This window comes from Formica exsecta, unplaced genomic scaffold (genome assembly GCF_003651465.1).
Source record: "Formica exsecta isolate Colony F162 unplaced genomic scaffold, ASM365146v1 scaffold444, whole genome shotgun sequence".
NCBI lineage: Eukaryota > Metazoa > Arthropoda > Insecta > Hymenoptera > Formicidae > Formica > Formica exsecta.
The window spans coordinates 333,411-349,741 of NW_021851677.1; the positions used below are offsets into that span (position 1 = coordinate 333,411).

A 16,331-nucleotide genomic window follows, 5' to 3' on the forward strand; every position below is an offset into this window, starting at 1 on the left:
CGGTGATAAAATCACATAAAGCTAATTAGAGTCTAAAATTATAATGATAATTAAAGAGGCTATATAAAAATATATGTATAGATTTTTAATAGCATGAAAAGAGTGCACGAACTATAAGCTAAATGTTAAAATTCATCCATTCTCTCAATTCCTTTATCCAAGTTTTCGAGTAAAGAAATCGCTTATATATCTCTAATGGTTTGTTTCCGTTAGCGTAAGCTGCTCGATGTCAGCCTGGGGTTCGCCGCCGGCGTGATGGTGGCCGCAAGTTACTGGTCATTGCTAGCACCAGCGATCGAAATGGCAACCGAGAGCAAGACATATGGAGCTGAGGGCGAGTACGCGTTCGTACCGGTCGCATTTGGATTTCTCGTCGGCGCGGCATTCGTATACGGGACGGACGTGTTGATATCTACCCTCGTTTTAGCTATGCAATCAGTCGGTACGAAACAAAGACGCAAGATCATTGCGAAACTAAAGAGTGACGAGGACTTAGACAATGATTATGATCCGTTGTTTAACGACGTACAAATTTCCAGTGGAAAGATGTACACTCGCGTCGAATCGACCACGATCGATGGTATCTCATTTTCTTTTCGTAAAATCGCAGTTTTTTCTCTCTCTTTCTATAGGCTTGGAAAATGGGATCAGTTCGCGACATGTATACTATACATGTGTATACATATATCTCTGTATATGTATATAAACGTCCGTATACACTCGCCCCTCTTTGCTTTATCGCAGACATAACATGGTTTTTATTCAGGAATAAGCATCCTCTCAAATTTTTTGTGTGCTATTTTCATGAGAAGTAATGCATTTTGTAACTTGTCTCTTAAAATACAATAGTTGTGGAATTCCTTGCATGTAGCATGATGAAAGCTCTTTACGCAAAAAAAAAAAAAAATAGTTTAGAAAAATTGCTTAATTAAAATATCATAATGTAGACAAGTTAAGCTTATAATCTTTTGATCTGATATAATATTCTTCTTTTACAATAGAAATTCAAAGACAAAATATATATTATACGCATTAATTATATTACATTTATCATAATCATGTTATATATAACCATAATATATATTGTACGTTAATACTATTACATTTATCAAAACATGATTATGATCAATGTAATAGTATTAATGCGTATGATATAGCAAAATTATTGATACATTGAAAAAAAATCTTTATCTTATCGCTCTATTACCTTTATCAAAATGAGAAATCTTATCTCTCTCTATTACCTTCATCGAAATTAAAACTTGCTGATTAAATGATTAATTAAAGTTAAATATAAAATAGGATATATTTAAAAAGTCTATATATAATTCACATTTTTAAATTAATTTATCAGAGATCATTGCTTATTCCAAATAAATGTTTTGCTCATATAAATTGAGATATAGTACATATTTTTTCTCATGAGAAGTGATGTTTAATAGAAATATGAATAGTTGATTGATTTATGCATTTAATAAAAATATCCCAAGCTTTGTATTAGTATATGCATGATATTATTTGTAGAGAAATACATGGGACTTAAGCACACAGGTTCAATATAAACTTATAACTAAAAATATTCGATCCGCCTGTTAAATACATCGTCTAAACTGAAATTTTAAATCCCGGACAAGTGGTGTGATTAAAAGTGTGAATAACAAAAACAAAACCCAAATAATAAAAACAGAGAACCTAAACAATAAAGACAGAATTGAAAATACTAAATCTAAACTTAACATTAATACAAAAAGTGCACGTCCGCGTAAATTATTATCTTTCTCTCAATATATACCTAAATATGTAAATAAAATGAAATAAAATAAATTAATATTCTGGATCTGTGTGAAAAGTTCCATGGAGCTTAAAAAAACTGATCTTATTAATCCTGCCTAAATGAATCTAATCGCAATAAATTTTATTGAAAGTACGTCTGTCAGTGTCAAAAAATTTTTTTCTTTTTTAATCCTTCATCTTGTACGAATTGCATTTGCATGAAGTGACCCTGTGCCCATCGTTTAGATTTTCCAAGTTTGTGCTGGTGCAGAATGTATGATACATTTTGTTGTGAATGTTTAATTTTTCAGGCTTCTACGAACAGAATAGTAGACGTCGACAAATCACAAATATAAACAGATCATCGGAATCGGCAGAGATCGGAACAGTTTACGAGGATCCTAATAACGAAGCGAAAAACAATCAGTGGCGGAGGATACTACTACTCGTTGTTGCTATTACGGTATATTTCTACGAGATAGTGAATAATTATGCAAACTATCTTATATAGATTATATGTTACGTTAATTACCAACTAAAAATAATATATACATTTCGATTTTCATATTAGGTACATAATATTCCTGAGGGTCTTGCAGTCGGTGTAGGCTTCGGAGCAGTAGGCAGCAGCGCGTCAGCGACTTTTGAAAATGCAAGGTAAGTTATGTGCACTCTGAAAATTTATATGTAGATAGCATATCTACAGATAATATATGTATAGATAACCTGTAGCAGACGAACAATATAATATTACATGAAAAAATATTTACGCTGCGAACAGTTTAAAGTGAAATACATCATTCTTGTCTTTAAAATACTCATAAATTTTATTTAATATGAATAACGGCCTTATTTGCCAAATCTTTTATGAAATATATATTTGACAAATATCAGCATTTTCGTGTTAGAAAAAATAATACGGTACGATTTTTTTTTTTTTTTTTTTTTCAAGAATGATTGATATCATATGACAAATTTTGTTGTGTAAAAATGTTTTATTGTCATATATTGGATTAAGTAATTTCGCAATAAATAGAATATTTTGTTGATGACAAATATGGATCGCGATACCAAATTTTTCACTCATTTATTTGTGACTCAATATTGAAATTATGAAATTATTGCCATAAACAATTGTCATGCATAGTGAGTCAAATATGATAGTAAAAATATCTGCATAAGAATAAGAATAGTGATTAAAAATCTAATGGACAAATCTAATGACAAGAGAAAAAAAATTTTTAAACGAAAAAAATATACTTCCCTTAACTATATGATGACGCGACAATGCTAACAGCGTTTAATAATGGCTATCTAGTATTAATGGCTTAGATCAATCTTGTCTATTTAATTGATTGTGTCATGAAGGTTAAATGCGAAGTTAGCAAAGCGACGGATTTTAAATATTATCATAGACATTTTATGGTCATGTGCAGAACTGGAAAAAAGAATACATACTTGCTGAATAATGAAAAAATAATATTATTTCCATTCTAATCTACAAATAAAACAGATTTTCGAATTTTATAAAAATATCCGATAACATCCTATCACTTTTATTTTTATCAGCAATTGAACAGTCGTGATATTTGATATTTGTATCACGCTTAACAAATGCAACGCGTTATCAATAATTAATTTTGTATAATAAAATATGCAAATTATTAGAGTAATATCGTAAGATATTTATATTTTGTCAACCGAAGTACTTTTACTATAATAAAAAACGATTCTCTCAAATCTTTTAATTTCTTAAGAAAGAAATGAATTTTTATAAATGAGTAACTTGTATGCACATTAACGTAATAGTGAAATAAAAATTATTAGAGAAATTATTGAATATATTATGATAGATAACAAATCTTATATTTATGAAACACGATTTGAGTATATCGATTTTTTTTTAACTGTTATTCTATGTGAAAAAGTCTTCTATTTCTCTCTTTCTCTCTCTTTTAAATATCGAGATTTATATTATCCGATGTAGATATCCGCAAAATCGAATAAGAATATAAACGTTCTACGAAAGGAAGTTAAGATTAGCAGTAAGAGTAGACTACATCAGATCATTCTAGTTTGAATTGACATCATTCGGCTTACACCTCACGCCTAATTGATCGGTATTTTCAGGTGACTCTACATATCTTTCACGTGACTTTTTTGCTATCTTTCCTGTGTTGCCACTTCTTATTCGAATCCATTATTAAGTAAAGCAAGTAAGAACAGCATGATATTGCGTTCTCAAATAAAAGAGAATTTAATAAAAAAGAAAAAGAGAAAAGCAAATAAGTATGAGTCAAATGATATCGAATCGAAACGGTTCGATAAGTTCCTTCTTAATATCAATACGCCTCTTGCCTTGATTTGGCAATGTCTGCTATGGCTTATGTATATTCTTACATGTCGATGATTCGCGAGGTCACGAGCGATTGGCGAGCCGGCCGCGGCATGGTAGGAGGTCTCCATGAATGAGTTCTATGGTGGTCGACCGCGACCGCCAGTTGGAGGCGAAGTTTATTGGCTCCGGTCGGTGCCTGCGGCGCGCGAGCGCACAGGAGGGAAGGGCACGTGTAGCCCTGGAATCCGACGAGCCCTAGGCGCCGCGCATTCCATTCCAGCATCCCTCTCTCCTTCCTCCTGTCACCTACCTACCTACCTACCTGCCTACCTACCCACCTACCTACCTACCTACCTTCCTGCCTACCTATCTACCTTCCTGCCTACCTACCTTCCTGCCTACCTACTTACCTACCTACCTATCTACCTACCTACCTACCTTCCTACCTACCTACCTTCTTACCTATCACGCGCCTACATGTCCCGCTTCTTCTTTTGCGCTGCTGCCTCTCGCCTCGCTCTAACTCCTTTGCGATGTCTCCGAACTCACTTTCTTCGACTCGCGTTTACTTTTCGAAAATTTCGCCGTATATCCCTCTCGATGTCTCATCGCACGCAACTTGCCGCCAGCTCGTCATAACCGTCAGATTCTTCTCGAGAAAGACTATCGAAATTCACAAAATGCCCCATGAGATTTTTTCCAGAAATCAGAAAGACACATTACATTGTTATAATTGATAAGATATTTCGAATTGATATACTTCATCGTAGAATATACTAGATTTTCGATTAGTTCCATTATATTTTGATTATCACAATCCTGATTGATTTTTAATTGCAATTGAGATCCATTTTTGCGGATAATTACTACGCTAAAGATTAATCTGACCAAATATGTTTCGTGTATATTTCGTGCATTGAAACTTAGAAATGACATATGAAAGGAAAACCAAGAATGTGCTTGGCAATCGCTTTTTATATGCATAACAATTTTCTTATAACTAAAAACCAAATTTATAAACATTGATTTTGGGAGAAAATATAATTGGTTTTTCAGCGAAATAAATAAAAATATATACAAGTAATTAAAAATAGTAAAATAATACATATACGCAAACGGCATATATTTTTAGTAGTATTTTCATATATTATAATAGAATTTTTATAGAATTAGCACACACATACTCAATTTTTTCTGTCAATACGTGAATTCATATTTTTTTTAATGAAACTACAAATACACACGCAATATTAATCTAGCAAAAGATCATAATGGAATATTGAGTAAGCATTGCGAGAAAAAAGATCAAGTATGCACTTATCGGTGTATTGAATGAATACGTGCACGTGGCCGTGCACGTGAAATAAAAAACATTATTTTCCATTGATTTACTTGACTTTTGCATCATTGTTATTTAACGTATGAATCGACATGCAATTCGCATAGCACTTCCTATACACGGAAAAGAATGGGCGCTGTTTCTGACGACTTATTTACTATCGTTACGTGATTCGCGAGCGGATACGTGACATCGCGTTTATACATATATCGCTTCTTTACAACGGTCGATGTTGACTAAGCAACCTTTCTCCGTATCGCTAGTTGCGTTGAGAATTAAATGCTGGTTTGTACAAGCAAGTTGTTTCCTCTTCATATATAGGATGTTAGAAAAAAGATTTAAAACTTAAAAAATGATAATCAATTTTAAAAATGATGATCACGATAATTATTATCGATAATGACCTACTCGTTTAATTTTCTCTAAATTTTATTTTGCCAAGCTTAAAAATGTATTTGATCTTTTTCAACTTTTCTAAGAAGCGTGTTAAAGCATTGTTTCATATCTAATCATTCAATTAATCACAAGTATTATCTGAAATATAATATTATAAATTATCTTTTCTTTTCTCTTTCTCTCTCTCTCTCTCTCATTTTTTCCACAATAAAATCATGATACTAGGAAATGTTTTAAATTATTATATTGATCGAGAAATTTTTTTTGATAATTATATATTTTAATAATGATTGTTGTTCTTTTGCGACTTTTCTAACATGTGCCACCAATAATTATAATCCTTCGAAGTAAATTTGAATTCGGACACATGAAGCGAATCTCGAATCATTTGTTAATCGTTGCTATAATGTCGTTCGATTTTCAAACTCTTCCACTATACATTGCATGCATGATCTGTGCGTATATAGAACTAACTTAACATCAGATGCGCCGACACACGATGCAGAACGGCATTCCAGTGCATTCAAATGACGATGACCGCGAGAGCGACGTGGCCCTGGGCCCCGGAATCCCGCGGCGTCGGTGGTGAAGGGCACCATTAAGAATCTGTAGATGAATGGATCGCGTCTTTTGCGCGCTTTTCTTCTCTCGCTTTTCTTTCCTAACAACTAAAAAAATAACTCACACACACACATACGATATAAGATCATTGATCTTATTATCATATCATAGCATGCATGATATTCTGCTAAATAACGTTAAAACATTATTTAACAATCGTGATCAGAAATCGCGAGTGCTTAATTACGCATACGCGATTTAATGTAAAATTGAGTAACACGAACCACCGTTTCCGGCGATAATAAAGATAAGAGCGTTCTCGGCAACGGCTAAAAACGTCAATGAGAAACCGGGCAATTAATACTGTAACGAATGCAGGAATTTTCATCACGACTAAAGTCTAACCTGGGAATACTGGTGCCTTTTGCGTCGCTCTCGCGAGATAATTAGCACCGTCACCTTAAAAGCGATCAAATAAGCGGCGGTAATAAGTCGCGCGATAGCCGACATCCATTTCGGAAGTGAAACTTCCCACGGTGTTGTACGCTCCGTTATTGGTAAGTTCTAATAAGAGAGAAATTCTGACGACGGCATGCAACATCGTGCTTTGTAACGCTTTCGATGCTACTGAGCTAGAGAGCGAGTAGTAGTTGATCCTGTTTTCGAATGCGCTGTATATGTATGTGTGTGTATGTGTGTGTGAGAGAGAGAGAGAGAGAGAGAGAGAGAGAAAGAGAGACATACTCTTAATGCTCGTTTGGAAAAATCGTTCAGCCTTGGACGACCCTAGCCCATGCCCTTTTCTGTCTCGACCAGTTCATAACGAACGACATACCATTCTCACGACGATTGCGATTAACCCCCTTGGTCCTGCATATATTTTTAGCTGCATTATATGCCCGCGCAGTAGAATTCGCTTGTATGTATAGAATGTCCCTGGTTTGCTTCTAACTTGTGTATGAATAATTACGAAGAGTACTTGAAAAGATGTAATCTTGGAGCTACAAGTATTCTCGATTTGATCATTGCAGAAAGAGTCAATTTTTGCATTAACAAGTTTACTAAATTAATTATTTTGCTAATTAATTTATTAACTGTAAATTTCAATTTTCTCGATTTAAAAAAATTTATTACACACGTACACATCTTTAAATTGAAGACTACTCTTATTAAGAACTACAATAATCTTGCCCAAATCTATTCAAATAATTTGCATTTCCTTGTTTTATATATAGTTAATAGGAAATACGATGGATCAGAGAGACTCCAAAGAAAGAAAATAAAGACGAAAACGATAAAAAATGCAACTGGTTCTTCTACTCTAAAAAGAAAAGAAATTATCTCGATATAATAATATACATTATAGACATTATATAAGTATCGCGATCCTATGACTAAACTCGAGTTTCCCGTCCATAAATCACGCTATCGATTTGCAATATCCGCAATGGATAGGATAAAAAGGCTCAAAGGAGACCGTTGTTACACACCGCGTACCGGTCAAGGAGAACGTTGTTAAAACGGCGTCGTTATGGAAATAAAATTTTTGCGCAACTCCAGCGACAGGTTCGACTGTTGGTCAGCAGCAGACTGATCTACGTTCATATCGCGTCCTTTTCAAGGAAACGTAATTCCTTGCGGTGGCGGAGGTGGGAATGAATTCCGGTGCGCTACGGCGCTGAAAGAATCATGAATGAAATGTTTCGCAGTTTCTGTTGCCTCAGCAATATTGCAGAACGACCGACGAAGATGCGACAAGAAACTGAGGGAAAAGAGAGAGAGAGAGAGGCGTCAGTGGATAGATGGAAAGGCAGCCGAGGCAAATTTGCGCTCGTTGTAAGCTGCTCGAGGAGATCCGGTACTGACTCACTATTTACGAGTGCTATGCGAATTTTTCGCAAATAGATTGTCCAACGTTTAATTCTTTTCTCTTTATCTATACTTTTTCTAGAAATTCTGATATTTCTATCGTTAATCTATAGCAACTTATCTATAACAACTTAATCTATAGCGTTTCGAATTTTATCATAAATTGATAAAATTCTTACATAAATGAAAGATGAATGTAACTGCGGATAATCTTAGTATATATGATTTTTTAGATTTTAATTTTAAACAATTAGACTACAAAAGTTGCTCGCAGGATGTGTTAAAAAATGTTTAAAAAAGGGAAAATATCGGTTTTTTGAATTCTATATGGGATCGTTGTTAAAATTAACGTCATCGCCAATGTAGTATTTGATACTCATTACTTTACGATAACGTAAAGTAACATCTTTTATCATAACCGCGAAAATATATATATTTTTTAAGGATCCATTCTCTCCGAAATTTATTTGCGGCGCGACGTAAATGCGGACATGCGGCGTTTCGGATCACCGTAGGCGGAGTACGATCGCACAAAGGGCGCGAGAGGATCTGATTTGTATACACACTGGCCCTTATTCTTTCTCCTCTTCCTTCTCCTCCTCCGTTAGTCCTACTCGTCCTTTTTTACGGAGCTGCTTCTGAACAAGGAGGAAGTGAGAGAACGACGAGGATGAGAGGGAAGAGAGAGCGTGTGTAAAAACGCGGAGGAACCGCGGGCTCCTCCAAGTCGCTGCGCCACGTAGATGAGGTGGTGCTATGTTAAACATGGCGCCGGACAAAGCTGCCGACGAAACCATCTCATTTCGGTGCTATCCTCTCTCAGCTGCCTTATTATATACCGGCCGACCGGCGCTCAGCGCGTTCCTTCTTTCTTTCTTCCTTCCTCCCTTCGTATATCTTCTCGTCCCTTTATTCCTTTCTTTTTACCTCCTCGCTTGTATTGGACCTTTCTTTTACTTCTTCTCCCTCTCCCCCGATCCCTCTCCCTCGTTCACCAAAATCTACCTTCCTCCAACGTCGCTCTTCCTCTTTCCTTTATCTTCATTCTGTTCTCGTTTCTTCTCGATATCCCATGCACGTCCAATGTGAGATACGCTATAAAGATCGAGATAGCGAGCTTTTGATTTTTTCGATATCGCTATATTTATCTCCAACGACGTCTTGAGTTTTTTAATTTATATCACAGGGTTTGTCTCCGATGCGAAAGTAAACGCTCTCTTCTTTTTTTAGCGAAAATCTCAGATATAAATAGAGTACCTGCTCTCGTCGTGTTAAATATCGCGATGATGTATCTTTTAAATTGACTTTTTTTTAACAAAAATGTTGAGGTGCCAATTGTGAGTAATAAAAGACGAAAGAAAGAATTTAAACTGAAAATGTGTATTTAAGTAATAAAATGTTCGTTTAATCTCAAATAGACTTTATAACTTCTCACAATTTTAATTCGAGATGTTATAATATTTAAGAGAGAGAATATTAGGTATTTGTTTCTTACATGCAATAATATTTCGTCGCGCGAACGTTTAGCCGACGATGTCTATAAAATTGGCATTAATTTCGAAGCATAACTAAACGTAACGGCATCGAATTAATGAATCTCGACTATCGTTGAACAATTTCCCGCGTTCTATTTTGCGACGCCAGGCTTGTTACGATTCTCTGTAAAGCCCGAACTCGTACCTCTAATCTCCGTCGTGGGTACTTTGCAGCTTATCTCACGCGGAAAACCAATTCTGACGTACGCTAATAGCGACGGAAGTCTACTACGATATACTACTTCCCGCTTAGGCTCTCTACACAGTGGGATGAACGTGCGCGCGTGTTAGGCACAAATACAGGCATGGTCGTGTTAGCCGAGAGCTCCAGCACTAACTCGTAGAGGCTCGTGCGTGTCGAAGTAATTTCTGTTGTCGGCGAGAGACCAACCAGTTCCTCGAATATCGTTCTCGATCTCGTGCCCGTCGGCATGTAAATTACGGGGGACGTTTCTTCCTTTACCGATATGCCGCTAAAATGTCACGCATCGCGCTTCCGAATTCATCGTCTTTCGCAACTATATGTTAGATTATTGCATATAATTTTTTTCGTAATTTTTTTTTCTCTCACTCTCGATGCACATGGCGCGATTGTTATTAAAAATATTATTTTTTATCTCGCGATGCAAAACAACGGAAGAGAAAAATCATTTCTAATCTCTCACTCTTTTGATATCTCAACACAATATATGGTCGCGTTAACTCTCTCGGAACACGAAATTTAACGTGCGCGAGGATACAAAATAAGAAAACAGAGAAAAACAATTGGATATCGACAACGTTAATGAGAATTGTGTAGATGAACACTCATTAGCACGAAGTGCTCGTTCGCTGCGTTTTACGACATTCGCGAAGATACAAGTTTATGCGCCTTATAATCGCGAATGCGGGCCAAGAATGAGGATATTAATTCAGAAACGTCGAAGTTATACACGCGTATTTACATAATATTCGCATTTAATGATATTGCAGCGACATATTGCAGACAGATTGCCACTTCCTCGCTTGTATTGGACCTTTCTTTTACTTCTTCTCCCTCTCCCCCGATCCCTCTCCCTCGTTCACCAAAATCTACCTTCCTCCAACGTCGCTCTTCCTCTTTCCTTTATCTTCATTCTGTTCTCGTTTCTTCTCGATATCCCATGCACGTCCAATGTGAGATACGCTATAAAGATCGAGATAGCGAGCTTTTGATTTTTTCGATATCGCTATATTTATCTCCAACGACGTCTTGAGTTTTTTAATTTATATCACAGGGTTTGTCTCCGATGCGAAAGTAAACGCTCTCTTCTTTTTTTAGCGAAAATCTCAGATATAAATAGAGTACCTGCTCTCGTCGTGTTAAATATCGCGATGATGTATTTTTTTAATTGACTTTTTTTTAACAAAAATGTTGAGGTGCCAATTGTGAATAATAAAAGACGAAAGAAAGAATTTAAACTGAAAATGTGTATTTAAGTAATAAAATGTTCGTTTAATCTCAAATAGACTTTATAACTTCTCACAATTTTAATTCGAGATGTTATAATATTTAAGAGAGAGAATATTAGGTATTTGTTTCTTACATGCAATAATATTTCGTCGCGCGAACGTTTAGCCGACGATGTCTATAAAATTGGCATTAATTTCGAAGCATAACTAAACGTAACGGCATCGAATTAATGAATCTCGACTATCGTTGAACAATTTCCCGCGTTCTATTTTGCGACGCCAGGCTTGTTACGATTCTCTGTAAAGCCCGAACTCGTACCTCTAATCTCCGTCGTGGGTACTTTGCAGCTTATCTCACGCGGAAAACCAATTCTGACGTACGCTAATAGCGACGGAAGTCTACTACGATATACTACTTCCCGCTTAGGCTCTCTACACAGTGGGATGAACGTGCGCGCGTGTTAGGCACAAATACAGGCATGGTCGTGTTAGCCGAGAGCTCCAGCACTAACTCGTAGAGGCTCGTGCGTGTCGAAGTAATTTCTGTTGTCGGCGAGAGACCAACCAGTTCCTCGAATATCGTTCTCGATCTCGTGCCCGTCGGCATGTAAATTACGGGGGACGTTTCTTCCTTTACCGATATGCCGCTAAAATGTCACGCATCGCGCTTCCGAATTCATCGTCTTTCGCAACTATATGTTAGATTATTGCATATAATTTTTTTCGTAATTTTTTTTTCTCTCACTCTCGATGCACATGGCGCGATTGTTATTAAAAATATTATTTTTTATCTCGCGATGCAAAACAACGGAAGAGAAAAATCATTTCTAATCTCTCACTCTTTTGATATCTCAACACAATATATGGTCGCGTTAACTCTCTCGGAACACGAAATTTAACGTGCGCGAGGATACAAAATAAGAAAACAGAGAAAAACAATTGGATATCGACAACGTTAATGAGAATTGTGTAGATGAACACTCATTAGCACGAAGTGCTCGTTCGCTGCGTTTTACGACATTCGCGAAGATACAAGTTTATGCGCCTTATAATCGCGAATGCGGGCCAAGAATGAGGATATTAATTCAGAAACGTCGAAGTTATACACGCGTATTTACATAATATTCGCATTTAATGATATTGCAGCGACATATTGCAGACAGATTGCCACTTTACGAGCAAGATATAAGCAGTAGATAAAAAAACGCGTATACATATAAAGATTTTTCCATTTTTTTTTAAATGCTAATTATTCTTTAAAATTGCGCTAACTGTTAATCATAAAAAAATTCGAGAAAATATTTTATTTGACTTGTATACAACAATCTCGACCCTTCTATTATACAGATGTTTTCAATTAGTTTTTAATTAGTTTTTAAATTTCTTTTGAAACGAAAGAAATTTACTAAAACACGAGGATTTAAAATATCTTGACACATTGCTTTTACAATTTAAAAATATAGTTTCCTTATTGAAATTTCTAAGGAATTTTTTAGCGAAAATCGAATGATCGCAGATCAAGTAGTGAGATCTCTGAGCCTTAAGGGCCCAATACGCCACTACCGTGGTCTCGCCTTTTTCAAGGATTCCCCCGATTGCCTCATTATTCCATGAAACGCGATTACGCCGATAAGCATCTCTTCCCGTTTTGCCGGTGCACTTTATAATCATTCAGACCCGGCTGTTCACGAGTCGAGCGATTCTGAGAAGTGGTCTCGCGAGACGTTCTCTAAGCTAGTGACATTCCACACTGATACTTTTCTCGTCTCGTATTTCGCGTTCACGCGTCCTTTCGTCTCCCTTCCCTTCACCTTGCTGATAACTTTTTCTTCGTTCCTTCTTCGTTCTTCTCCCTACTTCCTCTTCCAATCGCTGTTGCAGCGGCGCAAAATACTAAAATCCGGCTTTAGAATTTATATCGGCCTCGCGGCACCTGCTGCACTTTACCGCGTCACAGATTTCTCAATAATTATGTCATGCCTAATGTACGATACACGTACACAAGAATCGCGATTAACATACCTTAATTTATTAATCGTCGATTCATGAAATACTTCTGTAATTTCTGAGCCTTTTACATTTCTTGGTTTAAGAATCTGTCATAATGCTTTTAATGAAGGCAATATATTCAATATCGACTTTTTTTTATAGCTTACATATAATGTAATAATTGTGGAAACATTTAACATAATTATATAAAGGCGATTCTAGGTAAATATGATATTTATACTGTATGCTATCATTGATATGTTACGTAAAACATTCCGTCATTGTCTTAAATCTAATAAAGGATAACACATACATACGATGTTATTTTTAAAATGTTAGATTATAGGCGATGAATTTAATAAATAGCATAAATATAATAAAATTGAAAGAATCATCCATAAATTCTTTATAAGATATGTAATATGTTTCCATTTTTCAAACTTTTGTTTTATTTCGTTCTATAAAAATCGTTTTATATCGTTCTATAGAATTATTATGGAATTTTCCATTATTATTTAAACAATTGAATATATTTACTAGATTTTTTGCATGCCGCACGTTAATGAATTTATATAGTTAATCAAAGCTTAACTAATTCTCTCTCTTAAATAAAACAGGAAATTAGTCGAATTAAATTTTAACGAACAGCCCGCAGAGGAGTCTGTTGGTCGACTACGTTAACGTTCGAACGATTACCAGAGTCCCATCCACGTACCACCGAGTTGCATTTCAACAATTTCCTTCTTTTCGGTGCATGAAGATCCATCGACCGTGCCGTGTCATGGCGTGTCGTCGATCAGTAAGCGCGTTTTCTAGGAGAGCATCTGACAGCCGCTCTGACGACGCGCTTACGTTGATCGCCTGGACTCGCCACCGCACTCCAGCTTCTTCGCTCTTTCGCTCTCTTCCTTTCGCGTGCACGCGGGCCGATGCACCGGCGCGACGCGGTGCAACGTCTTTGCAATGTCTGGAATGCGGCGGCATTACGCATGCGCGCCGCATCCCTTACTCGGAACAGACCAACAGCCGGATCCGTTATGTCCCTCGACGACGACCTCACGATCGTCTGCGGGGACTTAACCGAGACCTGCGGCCCACCTCTCTCTCTCTTTCTCTCTCTTTCTCTTTCTCTCTCGTTCGTCTTCCTTATCTTTCTTTCTCTTTTCCTGCCGCGAAGACACCTAAGTTTCTAATGCGAGATGCACCGTCGACGACGACGACGACGACGATATCGTCGCTGTTGCAACGCGGGAGACACCTGTTTTACCTTACCTTACCTGGCCTTCATTGCTGCTCGCCGGCGATTAATCTTATTCGCCACATACCACGATACGCGAAGAACTCGGAGCACCAATCCCTCTCTCGCCGATTAGACACGATCGACTAATGCGAGTTAATTGATTCCGGTTGCGAGTGCTGACGGTGTATTACTTGATCGAGAATAATAGAGAAGCGGCGAGATATAATAAAGCGCTAAATTACGCGGAGCGCATTTCACAGAGATGAATAATCGAACAATGTCACGATCAATTAATGTGATACTTAGTATCCTTATCTATGCAGCTTCCAAATGTATCTGTATATTAAATCTATGTATAAATATGAAGACACGCAACGATTAAAAATAACTTATCATATTAAAACTTCAAAGTTATAACGATTCGGGAAACGATAGGGGGAGAAAAAAAAATGGTAAAATTTTTAAGCGTTAGATGAAATATACATTAAGCGATAAAGAAATTAACATATTAGCGTAAGAAAGCGGAAGAAACATTTCTACATTGAGGGTACAAAATCGAATCGCGATCGAACGCGCGACTCGCACCACAAGACGAACGTTAACAGCAGCGGCGGCGGCAGCATCGGGGTTGATCTTATGGTCTTATGGTTTTATGGCGTTAGACCGTGGCCGGTGGCCCCCTCCCCTCCCCCCTTCCTCTTCCCCCGGAACTCACGGAGCTGAGAAGAGCCCGAGAGCTCGCCTTGGCGTTGGTGGAATGCGGGACGGGCAAATCGCGGTCGGCCCGCTTGCGCCTCGTTCCCATGCATTCCTTACTGCCCCTCTCGCCCCACCGCGCTCTCTCTCTCGTCCCGGGCCTTCCTCTTTCTCTCTTCCACTCCTCTTCGCTCTCTCGATTTGTCTCTCTCATTCTCTTTTTCTCGCTCCTTCGTTCTCTCACACGGATACGCCGCGCTCACTCTTCACCTCTACGCGCTCGACGTTTCATCTCATTCCTCTCTCCTCTGTCTTCCTTTAGTATACATGTATACATATGACACATATACACTACAAACGAAGATTTCGTCTCCTTTTCCTCTTCCTTTCCCGCTCACCCTTTTTTTTTTCATTTTCAGATTCCTCTCTGTGTCTCCCGCGCGGGCACACGCGAATTCGCGGGCCTTTCCTCTCTTTCTTCCTCACTTTTTCCCTCCGTCCCCCGATTCCCCGTCTCGACGTTTACGCATGTGTATATGTACGTACGTACATGCGTACATGTAAACACGCGCACACGATAGACGTCATTCTCTATCTGAAACTCTTCCTATATATCTCTCTTTTTCGCGGATCTATATTTGCGCGCGCGGCCGAATCCTTGCACTAACACATCCTTGCATCTCCCTCGGAACCAAACCGTCCTACCTCGTCCTGTTCTTCGACTTCCTTCTGCTTCTCGTTGAACACGCTTCTTTAACCGAGCCGAACTCCGTCGCGGCGAAGAAAGCCTCGTCATGGCATCTTAACCGATCGACTCGTGCCCAACGGGCAACATTGTTGCGCGAATCAGGCCGAGGAAATAAATATTGAGAGATGGAGCAATATTGTGCCGTGTTATGCAAGTCGCTTTGTTATATTGTTATATTGATCTTCATTTTATTCCAACTCTATAATTGTCTCTCGATAATGATATATTGTCCAATAATATTTGTAGATTCAGGTGATCTACTTATATAATCTTGAATATATATAAATTTCTTTTGTATATATTCGAATATATTTAAAGTATATATATATACTAATTTTTATTTAAAAAATTCTAGAAGATAATGCTTTTAACGACGCTGCTATATATTTGTTTCTCTAATTTTTTAATTTTCATAT

At 37.3% G+C, this 16,331-nt stretch overlaps 1 protein-coding gene across 1 annotated transcript in view; it reads left to right on the forward strand.

Moving 5' to 3' along the window:
* The window catches only part of LOC115240705 (zinc transporter ZIP11), a 36,472-nt gene that overhangs the window by 4,048 nt on the left and 16,093 nt on the right, over positions 1-16,331 (forward strand). Inside the window, exons 2-4 of the mRNA XM_029816014.1 lie at positions 214-580; positions 2,085-2,236; positions 2,345-2,430. Coding sequence (XP_029671874.1) covers positions 214-580; positions 2,085-2,236; positions 2,345-2,430 — 605 coding nt within the window. The remainder of the gene's footprint in view (positions 1-213; positions 581-2,084; positions 2,237-2,344; positions 2,431-16,331) is intronic.